This window comes from Sebastes umbrosus, unplaced genomic scaffold (genome assembly GCF_015220745.1).
Source record: "Sebastes umbrosus isolate fSebUmb1 unplaced genomic scaffold, fSebUmb1.pri scaffold_88_arrow_ctg1, whole genome shotgun sequence".
Lineage (NCBI taxonomy): Eukaryota > Metazoa > Chordata > Actinopteri > Perciformes > Sebastidae > Sebastes > Sebastes umbrosus.
The window spans coordinates 117,092-137,558 of NW_023618542.1; the positions used below are offsets into that span (position 1 = coordinate 117,092).

Here is a 20,467-nt window from a genome sequence, read left to right on the forward strand (position 1 = left end):
CTGGGTTGACCGGCTGATGATATCACCACTAGAACAACGTCATCATCTCCACACATTAAACTCCATCAACCAGCGTCTGATCAGCTCCGTCTGCTGCTACACCTTCACTGCTCATCATATATATACAGTATAATAAATAATAATATAGAACTGGGAGAGTTATTGTTCCAAAATGACATTCTGACAATTTCTAATTGATTAAAACAAAAACAGCAAAGTCCAGAATGGCTGTTAATAAAGTCTGGACTAATACTTCTAGCCCAGGTGAGATCAACCAGAAGCATGGAGACGTCTTTATAGGGTTAGGGACCTGGGACCTGATTAAGATCAGAGAGGAGGTGGGATCCCGGCCCAGCGGGGTCAGGCACAACACCGGCCCGTCTCGCCCGCACCGTCGGGGAGGTGGAGCGTGATGACCCGAAAGATGGTGACGAGAGGTTAACGTCACGCTGCCGTAAAGTGGTATCGGAGCCGTTTTGCGAGTACGAGTACATGAGCACAGTATCGGACCCGATACCCGATACTGGTATCGGTATCGGTGCATCCCTAATGATTGGTGGATTCTCAACGCCAAAGATTAATGGCTAGAAATAGGTATTTCACAATTTAACCACACGCCTCAGTTTCATAAATAGTACGACAGTGTTCACATTTCAACTGGACTATTTTATAGTAATAACTAATAATTCTTAATGTTTATTTTAGGAACAAAACTCTTCTTTAGCTGTTGCCATCATCTCATGAATTATTATTATTGTCCCATCACAGTGAAGTAATGCTGGTTGGCTCATTACTGATCAGTCTGTTGATCTGCTATCTTCTGCTCTCTGTATCTATATATATACACATACATATATATGTATGTGTATATATATATATATATATATATATATATATATATGTATATATATATGTATGTATATAAAGGGGAACAACAGGCAACGCGTGGACATGTGTGTGTACACAATACAACATGGTAGGAACAGTGTTAAAGACATTTGGTGTCCTGCTTCTCTTCATTATGGACGTCATGGACTCGTTATTTGATATCCTACCTGGTGTTCAGGTCCCAACAGTTGACTGTTGTTCCTCCTTTATTGATCAGCTGATGAATGGAAGTGAATGCAGGAGGAGGATTAGATATTAGATACATCTGCTGGTTTTCAACCCAGACCACAATCACAGGTTGTCCTTCACTAGTCTACCTCACAGATAGCTTCACCTTGAGGGGACCAACCCAACCTAACCCCAACTCCCTCCAGCTCCTCCTGGAGGATCTCCAACTGGTCCTGGGCCAGCTGGGAGATGTCGTCTCCCTAACTGGTCCTGGGCCAGCTGGGAGATGTCGTCTCCCTAACTGGTCCAGACAGATACTGGGTTTGGACCCAGTCTAGTTTCCCTGATGATGCTACATTGGGAACAACAAATTTGTGTTGAAATCGGCAGGACGAGAGCTAGTTAGCGTTAGCTGTTAGCTCCGTGCAGCACTGTACTGTTTACCGGCTGCTAACAGCTAACAGCTAACAGCTAACGTTTACTAGCTCTCGTCCTGCAGACTTCAACACACTGAAGATATGTGATGGGGGTGATATGCACAACTTTAAATGATGAGAAAGAACATTTTAAGGAGGTCTGGGTTGAAGAGCAGTTGTCCTTTATATTATATTTATATTATAGATATATTAAGGAACCATCCATTGTGTGATGCTAACATGCATGTAGTGAGTAGATCCATGTTGTGAGTAGATCCATGTAGTGAGTAGATCCATGTAGTGAGTAGATCCATGTAGTGAGTAGATCCATGTTGTGAGTAGATCCATGTAGTGAGTAGATCCATGTAGTGAGTAGATCCATGTAGTGAGTAGATCCATGTTGTGAGTAGATCCATGTAGTGAGTAGATCCATGTAGTGAGTAGATCCATGTAGTGAGTAGATCCATGTTGTGAGTAGATCCATGTTGTGAGTAGATCCATGTAGTGAGTAGATCCATGTAGTGAGTAGATCCATGTTGTGAGTAGATCCATGTAATGAGTAGATCCATGTAGTGAGTAGATCCATGTAGTGAGTAGATCCATGTTGTGAGTAGATCCATGTAGTGAGTAGATCCATGTTGTGAGTAGATCCATGTTGTGAGTAGATCCATGTAGTGAGTAGATCCATGTTGTGAGTAGATCCATGTAGTGAGTAGATCCATGTAATGAGTAGATCCATGTAGTGAGTAGATCCATGTAGTGAGTAGATCCATGTTGTGAGTAGATCCATGTAGTGAGTAGATCCATGTAATGAGTAGATCCATGTAATGAGTAGATCCATGTAGTGAGTAGATCCATGTAATGAGTAGATCCATGTAATGAGTAGATCCATGTAATGAGTAGATCCATGTAGTGAGTAGATCCATGTAATGAGTAGATCCATGTTGTGAGTAGATCCATGTAATGAGTAGATCCATGTAGTGAGTAGATCCATGTAATGAGTAGATCCATGTAATGAGTAGATCCATGTTGTGAGTAGATCCATGTAATGAGTAGATCCATGTTGTGAGTAGATCCATGTTGTGAGTAGATCCATGTAATGAGTAGATCCATGTAATGAATAGATCCATGTAATGAGTAGATCCATGTAATGAATGACTGCCGTCCTCTGCTCATTAACACTAGTTCCCTTCTATCCCTGATCACTATCCTCCCCGTAGAAACCCCGTTAACTTGGCCGTATTAAAACTCAACGAGCAGGGCCTGTTGGACAAATTGAAAAACAGATGGTGGTATGACAAGGGCGAGTGCGGCACCGGGGGAGGGGACTCCAAGGTCAGATCACCGTAACCCCCCAACGGGTAACGACAGGCAATGAACACCGGGGTAACCGGCAACAACCCACAGCTGAAACATCAGCCGTAAAACACTCCGTATGGCACCCGGCTGTTTGGTGTCTTTCACAGCTGTAGAAACACTGGTTCCACATCTGGAGGAGGAGGAGGTGATGATTCAATCTCTCTCTCTCTCTCTTTCTCTCTCTCTCTCCTCCCAGCTTCTGATCCAGGGGGGATTTTATAAAAACACACTTTCATAAGAAAACAGGATGTCAGAATAACCTTTAGAAGACATCCTAACCCTATTTCAACAGTTCATCCATTACTTTAAGCTAACGTTTAGTTAACTATTTCAACAGTTCATCCATTACTTTAAGCTAACGTTTAGTTAACTATTTCAACAGTTCATCCATTACTTTAAGCTAACGTTTAACTAACTATTTCAACAGTTCATCCATTACTTTAAGCTAACGTTTAGTTAACTATTTCAACAGTTCATCCATTACTTTAAGCTAACGTTTAACTAACTATTTCAACAGTTCATCCATTACTTTAAGCTAACGTTTAACTAACTATTTCAACAGTTCATCCATTACTTTAAGCTAACGTTTAACTAACTATTTCAACAGTTCATCCATTACTTTAAGCTATCGTTTAGTTAACTATTTCAACAGTTCATCCATTACTTTAAGCTAACGTTTAACTAACTATTTCAACAGTTCATCCATTACTTTAAGCTATCGTTTAGTTAACTATTTCAACAGTTCATCCATTACTTTAAGCTAACGTTTAGCTAACTATTTCAACAGTTCATCCATTACTTTAAGATAACGTTTAACTAACTATTTCAACAGTTCATCCATTACTTTAAGCTAACGTTTAGTTAACTATTTCAACAGTTCATCCATTACTTTAAGCTAACGTTTAGTTAACTATTTCAACAGTTCATCCATTACTTTAAGCTAACGTTTAGTTAACTATTTCAACAGTTCATCCATTACTTTAAGCTAACGTTTAACTAACTATTTCAACAGTTCATCCATTACTTTAAGCTATCGTTTAGTTAACTATTTCAACAGTTCATCCATTACTTTAAGCTATCGTTTAGTTAACTATTTCAACAGTTCATCCATTACTTTAAGCTAACGTTTAACTAACTATTTCAACAGTTCATCCATTACTTTAAGCTATCGTTTAGTTAACTATTTCAACAGTTCATCCATTACTTTAAGCTAACGTTTAGCTAACTATTTCAACAGTTCATCCATTACTTTAAGATAACGTTTAACTAACTATTTCAACAGTTCATCCATTACTTTAAGCTAACATTTAGTTAACTATTTCAACAGTTCATCCATTACTTTAAGCTAACGTTCAGTTAACTATTTCAACAGTTCATCCATTACTTTAAGCTAACGTTTAGTTAACTATTTTAACAGTTCATCCATTACTTTAAGCTAACGTTTAACTAACTATTTCAACAGTTCATCCATTACTTTAAGCTATCGTTTAGTTAACTATTTCAACAGTTCATCCATTACTTTAAGCTAACGTTTAGTTAACTATTTCAACAGTTCATCCATTACTTTAAGCTAACATTTAACTAACTATTTCAACAGTTCATCCATTACTTTAAGCTATCGTTTAGTTAACTATTTCAACAGTTCATCCATTACCTTAAGCTAACGTTTAGTTAACTATTTCAACAGTTCATCCATTACCTTAAGCTAACGTTTAGTTAACTATTTCAACAGTTCATCCATTACCTTAAGCTAACGTTTAGTTAACTATTTCAACAGTTCATCCATTACTTTAAGCTATCGTTTAGTTAACTATTTCAACAGTTCATCCATTACTTTAAGCTAACGTTTAGCTAACTATTTCAACAGTCCATCCATTACTTTAAGCTAACGTTTAGTTAACTATTTCAACAGTTCATCCATTACTTTAAGCTAACGTTTAACTAACTATTTCAACAGTTCATCCATTACTTTAAGCTATCGTTTAGTTAACTATTTCAACAGTTCATCCATTACTTTAAGCTAACGTTTAGTTAACTATTTCAACAGTTCATCCATTACCTTAAGCTAACGTTTAACTAACTATTTCAACAGTTCGTCCATTACTTTAAGCTAACGTTTAACTAACTATTTCAACAGTTCATCCATTACCTTAAGCTAACGTTTAGTTAACTATTTCAACAGTTCATCCATTACTTTAAGCTAACGTTTAACTAACTATTTCAACAGTTCATCCATTACTTTAAGCTAACGTTTAGTTAACTATTTCAACAGTTCATCCATTACTTTAAGCTAACGTTTAGTTAACTATTTCAACAGTTCATCCATTACTTTAAGCTAACGTTTAACTAACTATTTCAACAGTTCATCCATTACTTTAAGCTAACGTTTAGTTAACTATTTCAACAGTTCATCCATTACTTTAAGCTAACGTTTAGTTAACTATTTCAACAGTTCATCCATTACTTTAAGCTAACGTTTAGTTAACTATTTCAACAGTTCATCCATTACTTTAAGCTAACGTTTAGCTAACTATTTCAACAGTTCATCCATTACTTTAAGCTAACGTTTAGTTAACTATTTCAACAGTTCATCCATTACTTTAAGCTATCGTTTAGTTAACTATTTCAACAGTTCATCCATTACTTTAAGCTAACGTTTAGCTAACTATTTCAACAGTCCATCCATTACTTTAAGCTAACGTTTAGTTAACTATTTCAACAGTTCATCCATTACTTTAAGCTAACGTTTAACTAACTATTTCAACAGTTCATCCATTACTTTAAGCTATCGTTTAGTTAACTATTTCAACAGTTCATCCATTACTTTAAGCTAACGTTTAGTTAACTATTTCAACAGTTCATCCATTACCTTAAGCTAACGTTTAGTTAACTATTTCAACAGTTCATCCATTACTTTAAGCTAACGTTTAACTAACTATTTCAACAGTTCGTCCATTACTTTAAGCTAACGTTTAACTAACTATTTCAACAGTTCATCCATTACCTTAAGCTAACGTTTAGTTAACTATTTCAACAGTTCATCCATTACTTTAAGCTAACGTTTAACTAACTATTTCAACAGTTCATCCATTACTTTAAGCTAACGTTTAGTTAACTATTTCAACAGTTCATCCATTACTTTAAGCTAACGTTTAACTAACTATTTCAACAGTTCATCCATTACTTTAAGCTAACGTTTAGTTAACTATTTCAACAGTTCATCCATTACTTTAAGCTAACGTTTAGTTAACTATTTCAACAGTTCATCCATTACCTTAAGCTAACGTTTAGTTAACTATTTCAACAGTTCATCCATTACTTTAAGCTAACGTTTAACTAACTATTTCAACAGTTCATCCATTACCTTAAGCTAACGTTTAGTTAACTATTTCAACAGTTCATCCATTACCTTAAGCTAACGTTTAGTTAACTATTTCAACAGTTCATCCATTACCTTAAGCTAACGTTTAGTTAACTATTTCAACAGTTCATCCATTACCTTAAGCTAACATTTAGTTAACTATTTCAACAGTTCATCCATTACCTTAAGCTAACGTTTAGTTAACTATTTCAACAGTTCATCCATTACCTTAAGCTAACGTTTAGTTAACTATTTCAACAGTTCATCCATTACCTTAAGCTAGCGTTTAGTTAACTATTTCAACAGTTCATCCATTACTTTAAGCTAGCGTTTAGTTAACTATTTCAACAGTTCATCCATTACCTTAAGCTAACATTTAGTTAACTATTTCAACAGTTCATCCATTACCTTAAGCTAGCGTTTAGTTAACTATTTCAACAGTTCATCCATTACTTTAAGCTAGCGTTTAGTTAACTATTTCAACAGTTCATCCTTTAAGTGTAAACCGACTGAGCCGATGAGCTGTTATTATTCAGTTAGTAAAATCCCTCCTCTGATCTTGGAGCCACTTCCTGATTCATGGACAGTGTTGTAAAGTGAAACTAAAGCCTCTCTTCACCAGAAACTACAGATTCTATCTCTCTTTTGGTTTGGTTGTGTAAAGCCAAAGATCCCGGAGTGTTTTCAGCTCTTGCCGGTTACCCAAAGTGATATAGTAATACACATCTCGCACGTAGGGAGTCAGGCCAAACCAGGCTAGATGGAGTATTAATGCATATCACTTTGACGCTGACATTTACCAGAACAGTTTTTACGTGTGATTGTGCTGTTTCTCTTTCTTCTTCTTCTTCTTCTTCTTCTTCTTCTTCTTGAGGTGTTCTCTGTAGCGTACCACAGCATCTGTACTGCAAATACCAGTTTTGCTAGAATGGTTGCCACCGCAGCCCTGTTGCTGTGCAGCTGAACAATAACATAAAATAACATGGAGGTGCATAATGTTATTTATGTTATCCCCCCCCCCCCCCCCCCTTCCTCTCACACGGTTCTGTGAAGAATCCCAGTAAACCTAGCGGTACTGAAGCTCAATGAACAAGCCGTCTTAGACAAGTTGAAAAACAAGTGGTGGTATGACAAGGGGGAGTGTGGACACAAGGACTCCGGCAGAAAGGTCAGTTCTTGAGGTTGCTTGGCCTGCCCCCCCCTCCCTCCCCACCTTACCCCATAGACCCCCGAACGTCAGCAGCTACACTCTGAAAGGAAAAGGCTTTATATCAGCTAACAATGCTAGAAACATCCACAGAGTGTTTTTGGTCCTCTCGGCACCTGCTGGCTCAGATATCTGTGATTCAGAGAAGTTATTATTATTATTATTATTATTATTATTATTATTATTATTATTATATTAGAGAAGTTATTATTATTATTATTATTATTATATTAGAGAAGTTATTATTATTATTATTATTATTATTATTATTATTAGAGAAGTTATTATTATTATTATTATATTAGAGAAGTTATTATTATTATTATTATTATTATTATTATTATATTAGAGAAGTTATTATTATTATTATTATTATTATTATTATTATATTAGAGAAGTTATTATTATTATTATATTAGAGAAGTTATTATTATTATTATTATTATTATATTAGAGAAGTTATTATTATTATTATTATTATTATATTAGAGAAGTTATTATTATTATATTAGAGAAGTTATTATTATTATTATTATTATTATATTAGAGAAGTTATTATTATTATTATTATTATTATTATTATATTAGAGAAGTTATTATTATTATTATATTAGAGAAGTTATTATTATTATTATTATTATATTAGAGAAGTTATTATTATTATTATTATTATTATTATTATTATTATTATATTAGAGAAGTTATTATTATTATTATATTAGAGAAGTTATTCTGGTTTGTTGAAGAAATATTTGCTTTCAGAGTGAAGCGCTGCTCAGCTGACCGGTCTGGAGAGCTGGAGGAGAAATCAATCAGACATTTAGGTTTTCTGATGGTGTGTGAACACCTCATGACTCCAATCTGTCCTCAAACTGAGAGGCTGTCCAACGCCGGCTTTAGTGCTGAGCACATTTATCTACTTAGTTTCCACAAAACTTGTTCTGACTCTGCTACAGTCAGATAACATTCTGCAGACTGAGGAGGAAATGAGGAAATGAGGCTGCAGCCCGTTCTGGAGATAAGAGGTTTTCATGTCTCCAGATCAGATCTGTTCAGAGGCTTTTCTCTGATCAGCCTTCCTTCAGTTCTCCTTCAGTTCAACTTCACTTCTCCTTCAGTTCTCCTTCAGTTCTCCTTCAGTTCTCTCTCCTTCAGTTCTCCTTCAGTTCTCTCTCCTTCAGTTCTCATTCAGTTCTCATTCAGTTCTCCTTCATTTCTCCTTCTCTTCTCTTTCAGTTCTCCCTTCAGCCTCCCTTCAGTTCTCCTTCAGTTCTCCTTCAGTTCTCCTTCAGTTGTCCTTCAGCTCTCCTTCACTTCTCCTTCAGTTCTCCCTTCTACTTCAGTTGTCCTTCAGTTTTCCTTCACTTCTCAATCAGTTGTCCTTCAGTTGTCCTTCAGTTGTCCTTCAGCTCTCCTTCACTTCTCCTTCAGTTCTCCCTTTTACTTCAGTTGTCCTTCAGTTTTCCTTCACTTCTCAATCAGTTCTCCCTTCAGTTCTCCTTCAGTTCTCATTCAGTTCTCCTTTAGTTCTCTCTCCTTCAGTTCTCCTTCACTTCTCCTTCAGTTCTCTCTCCTTTAGTTCTCCTTCAGTTCTCTCTCCTTCACTTCTCCTTCAGTTCTCCCTTCTCCTTCAGCTCTCTCTCCTTCAGTTCTCCTTCAGTTCTCTCTCCTTCAGTTCTCTCCGTCACTTCTCCTTCAGTTCTCTCTCCTTCAGTTATCCTTCACTTCTCCTTCAGTTCTCTCTCCTTCAGTTCTCATTCAGTTCTCCTTTAGTTCTCTCTCCTTCAGTTCTCATTCAGTTCTCCTTTAGTTCTCTCTCCTTCAGTTCTCCTTCACTTCTCTCCTTCACTTCTCCTTCAGTTCTCTCTCCTTCAGTTCTCCTTCAGTTCTCTCTCCTTCACTTCTCTTTCAGTTCTCCTTCAGTTCTCTCTCCATCAGTTCTCCTTCAGTTCTCCTTCAGTTCTCTCTCCATCAGTTCTCCTTCAGTTCTCCTTCAGTTCTCTCTGTTTACAGCTGCTGACCAACACTTTATGAAACTGAAGCTCCTGACCTCAGCTCTTCCTCTTCCTCTTCCTCTTCCTCCTCCTCATACTCCCCCCTCACACACACACACTGATGCTTTTGTCTCCAATCTGTCATGTAGCTCGCTGTGCGACGTCACACTGAACCGGCTGTGCGACGTCACACTGAACCGGCTGTGCGACGTCACACTGAACCGGCTGTGATGTGAGAACACAGAGGCCTAGATATTATATAAACGGACAGAATAAATGAGTAACTGACTCGATAAATAAATGTCATTAAATGAAGGAAAAACAATTTTAAAAATAAATGTAGCCATTAATTAATTGATAAAATGTGACAAATGTTAGAATTTGCTTCTTTATTTATTTTTCCTTTTCAGTAATTCCCTTATTTATTTATTTATTTACTGTTCTGTTTAATTTTCTTATTTTATTTATTCATGTATTTATTTCTATACATTTTTTAATTTATTTATATTTGCATTTTTTATGCATTTATTTATTTATTTCTGCACAATTTGCGATGCAGAAAAGATCAAATAAATATATATTTTAAAGAATCACATCAACAGTTTGATGGGAAGAGGAGACGAGTCTGGACCATTAATCATCATATTTACTTTAATTCATGTGTTCTCCACTGATATGATTATTGATTCATTAATTATAAACAGCTTGACTTCAGTCTGACTTTAATTTGACAGCAGCTGATTGGCTGAGGGTTCATGTGACAGTTTGGAGAGGAAAGCCCTCTGATAGGCTCTCCCCAACCTCACAACACTTCCTGTTGAAGAGAGGCCCCGCCCACTATGATGCTGTTTGAACAGGCTGCATGCTATTGGCTGAGAGAGCTCGGTCACGTGATGCATCCTGAGAAACGAGAGCTCAACAACCAATCAGAGTAGACAGCAGTTCTATTATAGATCTCTACTGAATACTAGAAGTTTAATAACTAATCGTCTATGAACCTTCACTCTGTTTGCTTCTCTGTGCATGAAGCTGCATGTGACCGTATATCAATATGGATTATGATCAAAGGCTGTGATTGGAGGCGATGAGGGAGGCCGGAGATTAAAGGGGACGCACAAGAGATGGATGTCAAGATACTGCATTTCCCATAATGCAACTAGACAGCATCTTTTGTAGAGCTGTGGAGCGGGTTATAAAGGATATAGACCTTTTCTCTGTTAGTAACCATGGTGACGTGTTTAGTAACCATGGTGACGTGTTTAGTAACCATGGTGACGTGTTTAGTAACCATGGTGACGTGTTAGTAACCATGGTGACGTGTTAGTAACCATGGTGACGTGTTTAGTGGGCAGAGCGTTAAGTGGAGGCAGAATAACTCTCTGAACACGTTAGCTAACGCTGGCTGGCTAACGCTGGCTGGCTAACGCTGGCTGGCTAACGCTGGCTGGCTAACGCTGCCTGGCTAACGCTGGCTGGCTAACGCTGGCTGGCTAACGCTGGCTGGCTAACGCTGGCTGGCTATCGCTGGCTGGCTAACGCTGGCTGGCTAACGCTGCCTAGCTAACGCTGGCTGGCTAACGCTGGCTGGCTAACGCTGGCTGGCTAACGCTGGCTGGCTATCGCTGGCTGGCTAACGCTGGCTGGCTATCGCTGGCTGGCTATCGCTGGCTGGCTAACGCTGGCTGGCTAACGCTGGCTGGCTAACGCTGGCTGGCTATCGCTGGCTGGCTATCGCTGGCTGGCTAACGCTGGCTGGCTAACGCTGGCTGGCTAACGCTGGCTGGCTAACGCTGGCTGGCTATCGCTGGCTGGCTAACGCTGGCTGGCTAACGCTGCCTAGCTAACGCTGGCTGGCTAACGCTGGCTGGCTAACGCTGGCTGGCTAACGCTGGCTGGCTATCGCTGGCTGGCTAACGCTGGCTGGCTATCGCTGGCTGGCTATCGCTGGCTGGCTAACGCTGGCTGGCTAACGCTGGCTGGCTAACGCTGGCTGGCTATCGCTGGCTGGCTATCGCTGGCTGGCTAACGCTGGCTGGCTAACGCTGGCTGGCTATCGCTGGCTGGCTATCGCTGGCTGGCTAACGCTGGCTGGCTAACGCTGGCTGGCTAACGCTGGCTGGCTAACGCTGGCTGGCTATCGCTGGCTGGCTATCGCTGGCTGGCTAACGCTGGCTGGCTAACGCTAGCTGGCTAACGCTGGCTAGCAAGTATTGTTGTCTTGTTTTTTTAACGCTGGCTGAATAAAATGCTAGTTTGTCTCAACCCGTGCCGTCACTCTCTCTCCAGGATCACCAGCGGTAGTTGAGAAAGTGAATATGACCCAACGGGACCAGGTTAGCCGACCGCTACGCCGCTGGAGACGGAGACGGAGACGGAGGGAAAGGGTTGCTAATATTCTGCTAAACTATTAGCATCATTTCCTCTCCGTCTCTGAAACGCTTCTCTGATATTGTAGCTCTAGAGCCTCGAATCACAGTTAGTCCTCTCTCATGTCTGTGATTCTGGATTCAGCCAACAACAAGAGGACATTTAGATGTGGAGCTTTAGCCCACTGCTAGCGTTAGCCTCCAGCTAACACGTGACCTCATCATGACCTCATCATGACCTCATCATGACGTCATCACTAAAACGGTCTATAAAGGATTTATTAGTTCAAATAGAAACTCAGGACTCGATAATACAGGTTCATATTCTCACTGCCAGGTTGAATTATTATCACTTGGTTTCTCAGAAATCATTCGTTGGCCTATTTAAACATAATAATAATAATAATAATAATGAACTGGGGAAGTTTCTATTAGTGTCTCTATGCTTTTATTTTAGTCTCTTCATCGCAGCCTTTGAAAGATGAAAAGTGTCTCGTTAGTTAGAGAAGATTATGTTAAAGATATAAACTGGGAAAACAAAGTAGTTAAACTTGTGTTTGGTGGATTATTTCTCTGTTGTTCCAATGCTAATGGTGATGCTAATGCTAATGGTCATTGTATTGTACATGGTTGGAAAGCCTGTTTATTTACCTTCACAATGATGTCACACTTGTAAGGATCATGTATTTGTGGGATGAGCAGCACAGCTGATGATGTGGGGAGCGCCCAAGAACAATGTTCCAAAATGCTCGGTCAATGGTAAACAGAGTATTCTCCTGTTGGTGTTGACTCTTGTTGTGAGTTGTTTGGTGGATGATTGAACTCTCTATCAGTAACAAGGAACAAACAAGACATATTGATTGATTGAATCCACCGTCAGGAGCCTCAGTAGAGGTGGAAGATCCATACGCAGCCACAACAGCCTGGCACCTCCTCCTCATGCTGGTCACCAACCTGGTCACACGTTGCTGTGGGATGGCGTTCCATTCCTCAACCAGGATTGGTTGCAGGTCAGCCAGCGTGGTTGTGTTGGTCACTCTAACACGTACAGCACGCCCAAGCTGATCCCACAAGTGTTGAATTGGGTTGAGGTGTGGACTCTTGGCAGGCCGTTCCATTCTCTCTCCTCCCACATTGTGGAGGTAGTCTGTGATAACCCTGGCTCTGTGGGGGGGGGGCGTTGTTTCTTGGAGGATGAAGTTAGGTCCCAGATTGTGGAGATATGGGATCAACACTGGCTGCAGAATCTCATCTTGATATCTCCCTGCATTGAGATGGCCTTCAATGATGACAAGCCTTGTTTTGCCAGTGAGGGAGATGCCCCCCCCCCCCCCACCATGACACTGCCCCCACCAGAAGCTGTTACTCCATCGGTTCAACAATCAGCATAGCGTTCTCCACGTCGTCTCCATACTTTGACCTGCCATCCAACTTTGGCAGACAGAACCTGGACTCATCACTGAACATGACATTCCCCCACATGTTCAGGTTCCATTGTCTGTGTTGTTGACACCAGCGCCAACGGGCCTGACGGTGAAGGGCAGTCATTGCAGGCTTCCTGGTAGCCTTATGAGAATACACTGTTTACCATTGGCAGAGCATTTTGGAACATTGTTCTTGGGCGCTCCCCACATCATCAGCTGTGCTGCTCATCCCACAAATGCATGATCCTTACAAGTGTGACATCATTGTGAAGGTCAATAAACAGGCTTTCCAACCATGTAAAATACAATGACCATTAGCATTGATACAACAGAGAAATAATCCACCAAACACAAGTTTAACAACTTTGTTTTTCCAGTATATATATATATATATATATATATATATATATTAAAGATTATATTAGGCTTTTTAATGATTCTAAGTGTACTGATGTCATGACTATCTGCACCGTGATTGATTGTCCCTGACCCCGCCTGTCTGCTGACAGGACAAGACGAGCGCGCTCAGTCTGAGCAACGTAGCCGGAGTGTTCTACATCCTGATTGGAGGGCTGGGGCTCGCCATGCTGGTGGCGCTGGTCGAGTTTTGCTACAAGTCCCGGATTGAGTCCAGAAGGATGAAGGTGAGTAATGTTGTAATGTGCTCATAATGAACTCATTAATGTTTACACACTGACTGATTCATGGACTCCTATCTTGCAGGAGCTCATCGACGCCGCCATGAGTAGCAGCAGCCTCAACAGGATGGCGGGTGGCGGCGGTGCAGCGGCGTGCGGGTACGGAGGAGGAGCATCAGGGCTCGGAGGTGAGAACGGACGCGTTGTGGCGCATGATTTCCCGAAAGCCGGAGCTCAAGGTTTACCATGCATGAGCAAAGCTGGCGGCCTGGGACTGTCCTCCACAGGCATGTGATCTAAACCGAGGCTCCTGATTGGACGGTACACACCTGCCGGCCTGTTGGTAGGGAAGGAAGGAGGGAAGGAAGGAAGGAAGGAAACGAGGAGACGAAACTAACTCAAACTTTTTCTACGTAGTTCTCCTCCTCCTCCTCCTCGTCTGCAATAATAGAACCAGAGGAGCCAATACGGTTTTAAACGTCTGAATTGATGCACCTGCTCTTATTCTTCTTCTTCATCTTCCTCATCCCGCCCTTCACTCCTCTTCCTCTTCCTCCTCCTCCTCCTCTTCCTCGTCAAGTTCACGCTAAACGCCACTTTCACATCTGAGAGGGTCGAGAGGAGTTAAAGCATGTAAACCTTTTAAACACAGACAAACACTTGTGTTGATAATATTCAGGAGAAGATCTGATCAGTGAGCTGCTGCCTCCGTCATAATAATAATAATATTATTAATAATAATAATAATAATAATAATAATAATAATAATAGATTATATATGTCAGTGTGAAGACAGGTGTGTCACATGCTGAGTTTTATGCACAAAATGCTTTTTTTTCTATATTTAGTGGCGACCGTATGCAGATGATGTGATGTTAGAGGTCTTCAGCGGTCCAACAGGTCGGACTCATGATGGTCTCTCGTCATATAGTTCATAAAATGTGTCATCATAAAAATAAATTCCAAAAATATATACAAATATATAGAAATAATTAAAGTTCCTGCACCAACCAATAATAATTAAAGTTCCTGCACCAACCATCGGTGTAGCTCCCTGACAACTACATGCCTGTTTGCATTCACACAGCCAACAGGAACGCTGAAGTGACGTCAGCCAGCCGGCGCCGTGATCGGCGAGGTCACTGTTTCACAAACTCTCTTCTATTTTTTAGTTATATAAGATAAACATAATCATAATATACATCATATAAACTCAACTAAACAGCGTTTGTGACGTCAGTTTGAATCAGCTTCTTCCGCTCACCGGGTGTTCTTTGTGCTAACGGGTTAAGATGGTGACACACAGACCTGAGACCAGAACCTGGACCCTGAAGACCTCTAGCTGGTGTTAACCTGCTCTGGTCTGGTTTAAAACATGTTGTAGCACCTCCACTGATCTGAGATATCAGATCAATAAGATATAATGTACTTCCTCCTCAGTGTTTCTCTGGACTTGAACACACAGTAGAAGTTTTTATACTCTGAAACTGAACTAATATCAGGAATAATACTTCACGTTTGTATGATATGAATGAATCATGTGACAAACTACACTTTGTCTAAATAATGTGACTTTTAATTGATTTATCAGTTTATAATCATTTTGATTTTATTGATTATTGATTCAGATCAGTTCCTCTATTTAATAAAAACTCAACATTATCTTGACTTGTGTATTTCTTTCTAGTTTTATGGACAGTTTTATAACTAGCTAGCAGCACTAGCTGCTAACTCGCTGCTAACCAGCTGTTAACTAGCTGCTAACTAGCTGCTAACTCGCTGCTAACTAGCTGCTAACTAGCTGCTAACTCGCTGCTAACTAGCTGCTAACTCGCTGCTAACTAGCTGCTAACTAGCTGCTAACTCGCTGCTAACTAGCTGTTAACTAGCTGCTAACTAGCTGCTAACTAGCTGCTAACCAGCTGTTAACTAGCTGCTAACTAGCTGCTAACTCGCTGCTAACTAGCTGCTAACTAGCTGCTAACCAGCTGCTAACTCGCTGCTAACTAGCTGCTAACTAGCTGCTAACCAGCTGCTAACTAGCTGCTAACCAGCTGCTAACTCGCTGCTAACTCGCTGCTAACCAGCTGCTAACTCGCTGCTAACTCGCTGCTAACTAGCTGCTAACCAGCTGCTAACCCGCTGCTAACTCGCTGCTAACTCGCTGCTAACTAGCTGCTAACCCGCTGCTAACTCGCTGCTAACTCGCTGCTAACTAGCTGCTAACCAGCTGCTAACTCGCTGCTAACTAGCTGCTAACTCGCTGCTAACTAGCTGCTAACCAGCTGCTAACTCGCTGCTAACTAGCTGTTAACTCGCTGCTAACTAGCTGCTAACTAGCTGCTAACCAGCTGCTAACCAGCTGTTAACCAGCTGCTAACTCGCTGCTAACTCGCTGCTAACCAGCTGCTAACCAGCTGCTAACTCGCTGCTAACTAGCTGCTAACCAGCTGCTAACTAGCTGCTAACTAGCTGCTAACTCGCTGCTAACTCGCTGCTAACCAGCTGCTAACCAGCTGCTAACTCGCTGCTAACTCGCTGCTAACCAGCTGCTAACCAGCTGCTAACTCGCTGCTAACCAGCTGCTAACCAGCTGCTAACTCGCTGCTAACCAGCTGCTAACCAGCTGCTAACTAGCTGCTAACCAGCTGCTAACCAGCTGCTAACCAGCTGTTAACCAGCTGCTAACCAGCTGCTAACTCGCTGCTAGCTAGCTGCTAACCAGCTGCTAACTCGCTGCTAACTAGCTGCTAACCAGCTGCTAACCAGCTGCTAACCCGCTGCTAACTCGCTGCTAACTCGCTGCTAACCAGCTGCTAACCAGCTGCTAACTCGCTGCTAACTCGCTGCTAACCAGCTGCTAACTCGCTGCTAACTCGCTGCTAACTCGCTGCTAACCAGCTGCTAACCAGCTGCTAACACGCTGCTAACTCGCTGCTAACTCGCTGCTAACTCGCTGCTAACTCGCTGCTAACCCGCTGCTAACTCGCTGCTAACTCGCTGCTAACTCGCTGCTAACCAGCTGCTAACCAGCTGCTAACCCGCTGCTAACCCGCTGCTAACTCGCTGCTAACTCGCTGCTAACCAGCTGCTGACACGCTGCTAACTCGCTGCTAACTCGCTGCTAACCAGCTGCTAACTCGCTGCTAACCCGCTGCTGACACGCTGCTAACTCGCTGCTAACTCGCTGCTAACCAGCTGCTAACTCGCTGCTAACTCGCTGCTAACTAGCTGCTAACCAGCTCCAAAAGTCACTAAATCTAGAGAGAAAGTCTCCAAGTCATCAACACTGACAGTCCTCCCTCCAGAGACACCCCCCCAACACTATCATTAGGTAGGTAGACAGGTATGAGTACAGGTAGACAGGTAGGAGGACAGGTAGACAGGTTGGAGGACAGGTAGACAGGTAGACAGGTAGGAGGACATGTAGGTAGACAGGTAGACAGGTAGGAGGACAGGTAGGTAGACAGGTTGGAGGACAGGTAGACAGGTTGGAGGACAGGTAGACAGGTAGGAGGACAGGTAGGTAGACAGGTATGAGTACAGGTAGACAGGTAGGAGGACAGGTAGACAGGTTGGAGGACAGGTAGACAGGTAGACAGGTAGGAGGACATGTAGGTAGACAGGTAGACAGGTAGGAGGACAGGTAGGTAGACAGGTTGGAGGACAGGTAGACAGGTTGGAGGACAGGTAGACAGGTAGGAGGACAGGTAGGTAGACAGGTTGGAGGACAGGTAGACAGGTTGGAGGACAGGTAGACAGGTTGGAGGACAGGTAGACAGGTAGGAGGACAGGTAGACAGGTAGACAGGTAGGAGGACAGGTAGACAGGTAGGAGGACAGGTAGACAGGTAGGAGTAAAGGTAGACAGGTAGGAGGACAGGTAGACAGGTGGAGGACAGGTAGACAGGTAGACAGGTAGGAGGACATTTAGGTAGACAGGTAGACAGGTAGGAGGACAGGTAGGTAGACAGGTTGGAGGACAGGTAGACAGGTAGGAGTAAAGGTAGACAGGTAGGAGGACAGGTAGACAGGTAGACAGGTAGGAGTAAAGGTAGACAGGTTGCAGGACAGGTAGACAGGTAGGAGGACAGGTAGACAGGTAGGAGGACAGGTAGACAGGTAGGAGTAAAGGTAGACAGGTTGCAGGACAGGTAGACAGGTAGGAGGACAGGTAGGTAGACAGGTTGGAGGACAGGTAGACAGGTTGGAGGACAGGTAGACAGGTTGGAGGACAGGTAGACAGTTAGGAGGACAGGTAGACAGGTAGGAGGACAGGTAGATAGGTTTGAGGACAGGTAGACAGGTTGGAGGACAGGTAGACAGGTTGGAGGACAGGTAGACAGGTAGGAGGACAGGTAGACAGGTAGACAGGTAGGAGGACAGGTAGACAGGTAGGAGGACAGGTAGACAGGTAGGAGTAAAGGTAGACAGGTAGGAGGACAGGTAGACAGGTAGGAGGACAGGTAGACAGGTAGGAGTAAAGGTAGACAGGTTGCAGGACAGGTAGACAGGTAGGAGGACAGGTAGACAGGTAGGAGGACAGGTAGACAGGTAGGAGTAAAGGTAGACAGGTTGCAGGACAGGTAGACAGGTAGGAGGACAGGTAGGTAGACAGGTTGGAGGACAGGTAGACAGGTTGGAGGACAGGTAGACAGGTTGGAGGACAGGTAGACAGGTAGGAGGACAGGTAGGTAGACAGGTTGGAGGACAGGTAGACAGGTTGGAGGACAGGTAGACAGGTTGGAGGACAGGTAGACAGGTAGGAGGACAGGTAGACAGGTAGGAGGACAGGTAGATAGGTTTGAGGACAGGTAGACAGGTTGGAGGACAGGTAGACAGGTAGGAGAACAGGTAGACAGGTTGGAGGACAGGTAGACAGGTTGGAGGACAGGTAGACAGGTTGGAGGACAGGTAGACAGGTAGGAGGACAGGTAGACAGGTAGGAGGACAGGTAGATAGGTTTGAGGACAGGTAGACAGGTAGGAGAACAGGTAGACAGGTTGGAGGACAGGTAGACAGGTTGGAGGACAGGTAGACAGGTTGGAGGACAGGTAGACAGGTAGGAGGACAGGTAGATAGGTTTGAGGACAGGTAGACAGGTTGGAGGACAGGTAGACAGGTAGGAGAACAGGTAGACAGGTTGGAGGACAGGTAGACAGGTTGGAGGACAGGTAGACAGGTCACCAACCTTAACTCTATAAGATGAATCCTCATGTTGACGAAACAATCTCTACTCAAGGTCCACTTACTCGCCTGTTCCAGGACTTTCGACCGTATCACACCATGGAAAAGGTGACTGTTCTGTTTACAGTATCTGTGATACAGTACTACACAAATACTACACAAATACTACACAAATACCTGTCCTGTATAAACACAGGTGTACATCCTGTTCCTGAGTACATGTCCCAGTAAACCAAAGCTGTTTCCATAGCAACAGCCTGGCAGGAAGAGGTCTGTACTGTTTCTAGTTATTGTTCTTACTCTGTGGTTCTCCTCTGGGATCAATAAAGTCTTATTACATCTTTTCTTTCTTTGATCCGGTTTAATCGTCTCGTTTTATTTTGAAGTAGCCTTTTATAGCGGAAGCCCTGTAGTAAATACAGGAAGTTGACGTGAGCTCCCTTCTGATTGGTCGATGGTAGATACGCTCGCTGTGACCAATCAGAGAGCAGCTTGGTGGACAAAGACGGTTTCGACGCCATTTTGACATATTTCTCTTAAACTCAATGGAAGAATAAGAAAGAAAGATGTCTGGACGCGGAAAAGGAGCAGGAAAGGTTCGAGCCAAGGCGAAGAGCCGCTCCTCTCGGGCCGGGCTTCAGTTCCCCGTCGGCCGTGTCCACAGACACTTGAGGAAGGGTAACTACGCCCAGCGTGTCGTGCCGGAGCTCCGGTGTACCTGGCGGCGGTGCTGGAGTATCTGACCGCTGAGATCCTGGAGCTGGCCGGGAACGCTGCCCGCGACAACAAGAAGACCCGTATCATCCCCCGTCACCTGCAGCTGGCCGTCCGCAACGACGAGGAGCTCAACAAGCTGCTGGGCGGAGTGACCATCGCTCAGGGCGGCGTGCTGCCCAACATCCAGGCGGTCCTGCTGCCCAAGAAGGCCAACAAGAAGTAGACTCCCGGAACAACAACAACAACAACAACAACAACAACAACAACAACAACAACAACGGCTCTCAGAAGAGCCGTTGTTGTTGTTCTTCTAAGAGCCACACAACAACAACTAGAGAGACAACTCCCCACTTACTGTCATCATTCAGTCACACACTACAATACTGTGGCTGTATTACTCTGATATGATGAGTTAATAGAGCAGTGATTATAGAGTCTGATGAACCTTTAGAGTGTTGATGCTTCTTCATCTCTACAGGCCCAGTGTGAACCGGTTCTGACCCCTAAACCAGCAGCTATTAACACACATTCACTGGCCTCTTATTGTGGGAAAACAAGACATACATAAGTTCATAAAGATACATAAACTGTCAGTAAAATATAAATAGAATTTTTTTCAAAAAGAAAAAGAAATATAAATGAATGTATATCTACATGAGTGATAAATATATGAAAACATTTAACACCAAAATAAGTAGTAAGTAACTGGTTATATTTAATATTCACAGAATGTTCCTGTGCAA

The 20,467-nt window shown here is 42.3% G+C and overlaps 1 protein-coding gene and 1 pseudogene across 2 annotated transcripts in view; both read left to right on the top strand.

Annotated features, from left to right (window-relative positions):
• LOC119484503 (glutamate receptor 1-like) overlaps positions 1–15,483 on the top strand; it is a 55,820-nt gene extending 40,337 nt beyond the window's left edge. The window contains exons 16-18 of one of the 2 annotated variants that reach the window (XM_037763344.1): positions 2,693–2,807; positions 13,693–13,827; positions 13,907–15,483. In XM_037763344.1, coding sequence (XP_037619272.1) covers positions 2,693–2,807; positions 13,693–13,827; positions 13,907–14,116 — 460 coding nt within the window. In that variant the 3' untranslated portion in view covers positions 14,117–15,483. Of the gene's footprint in view, positions 1–2,692; positions 2,808–7,245; positions 7,361–13,692; positions 13,828–13,906 lie in introns of both variants that reach the window. The other variant, XM_037763345.1, reaches the window with a different exon arrangement.
• Positions 15,484–19,573: 4,090 nt separating this feature from the next.
• On the top strand, positions 19,574–19,979 carry LOC119484499 (annotated as a pseudogene).
• The last annotated feature ends 488 nt before the right edge of the window (positions 19,980–20,467 follow it).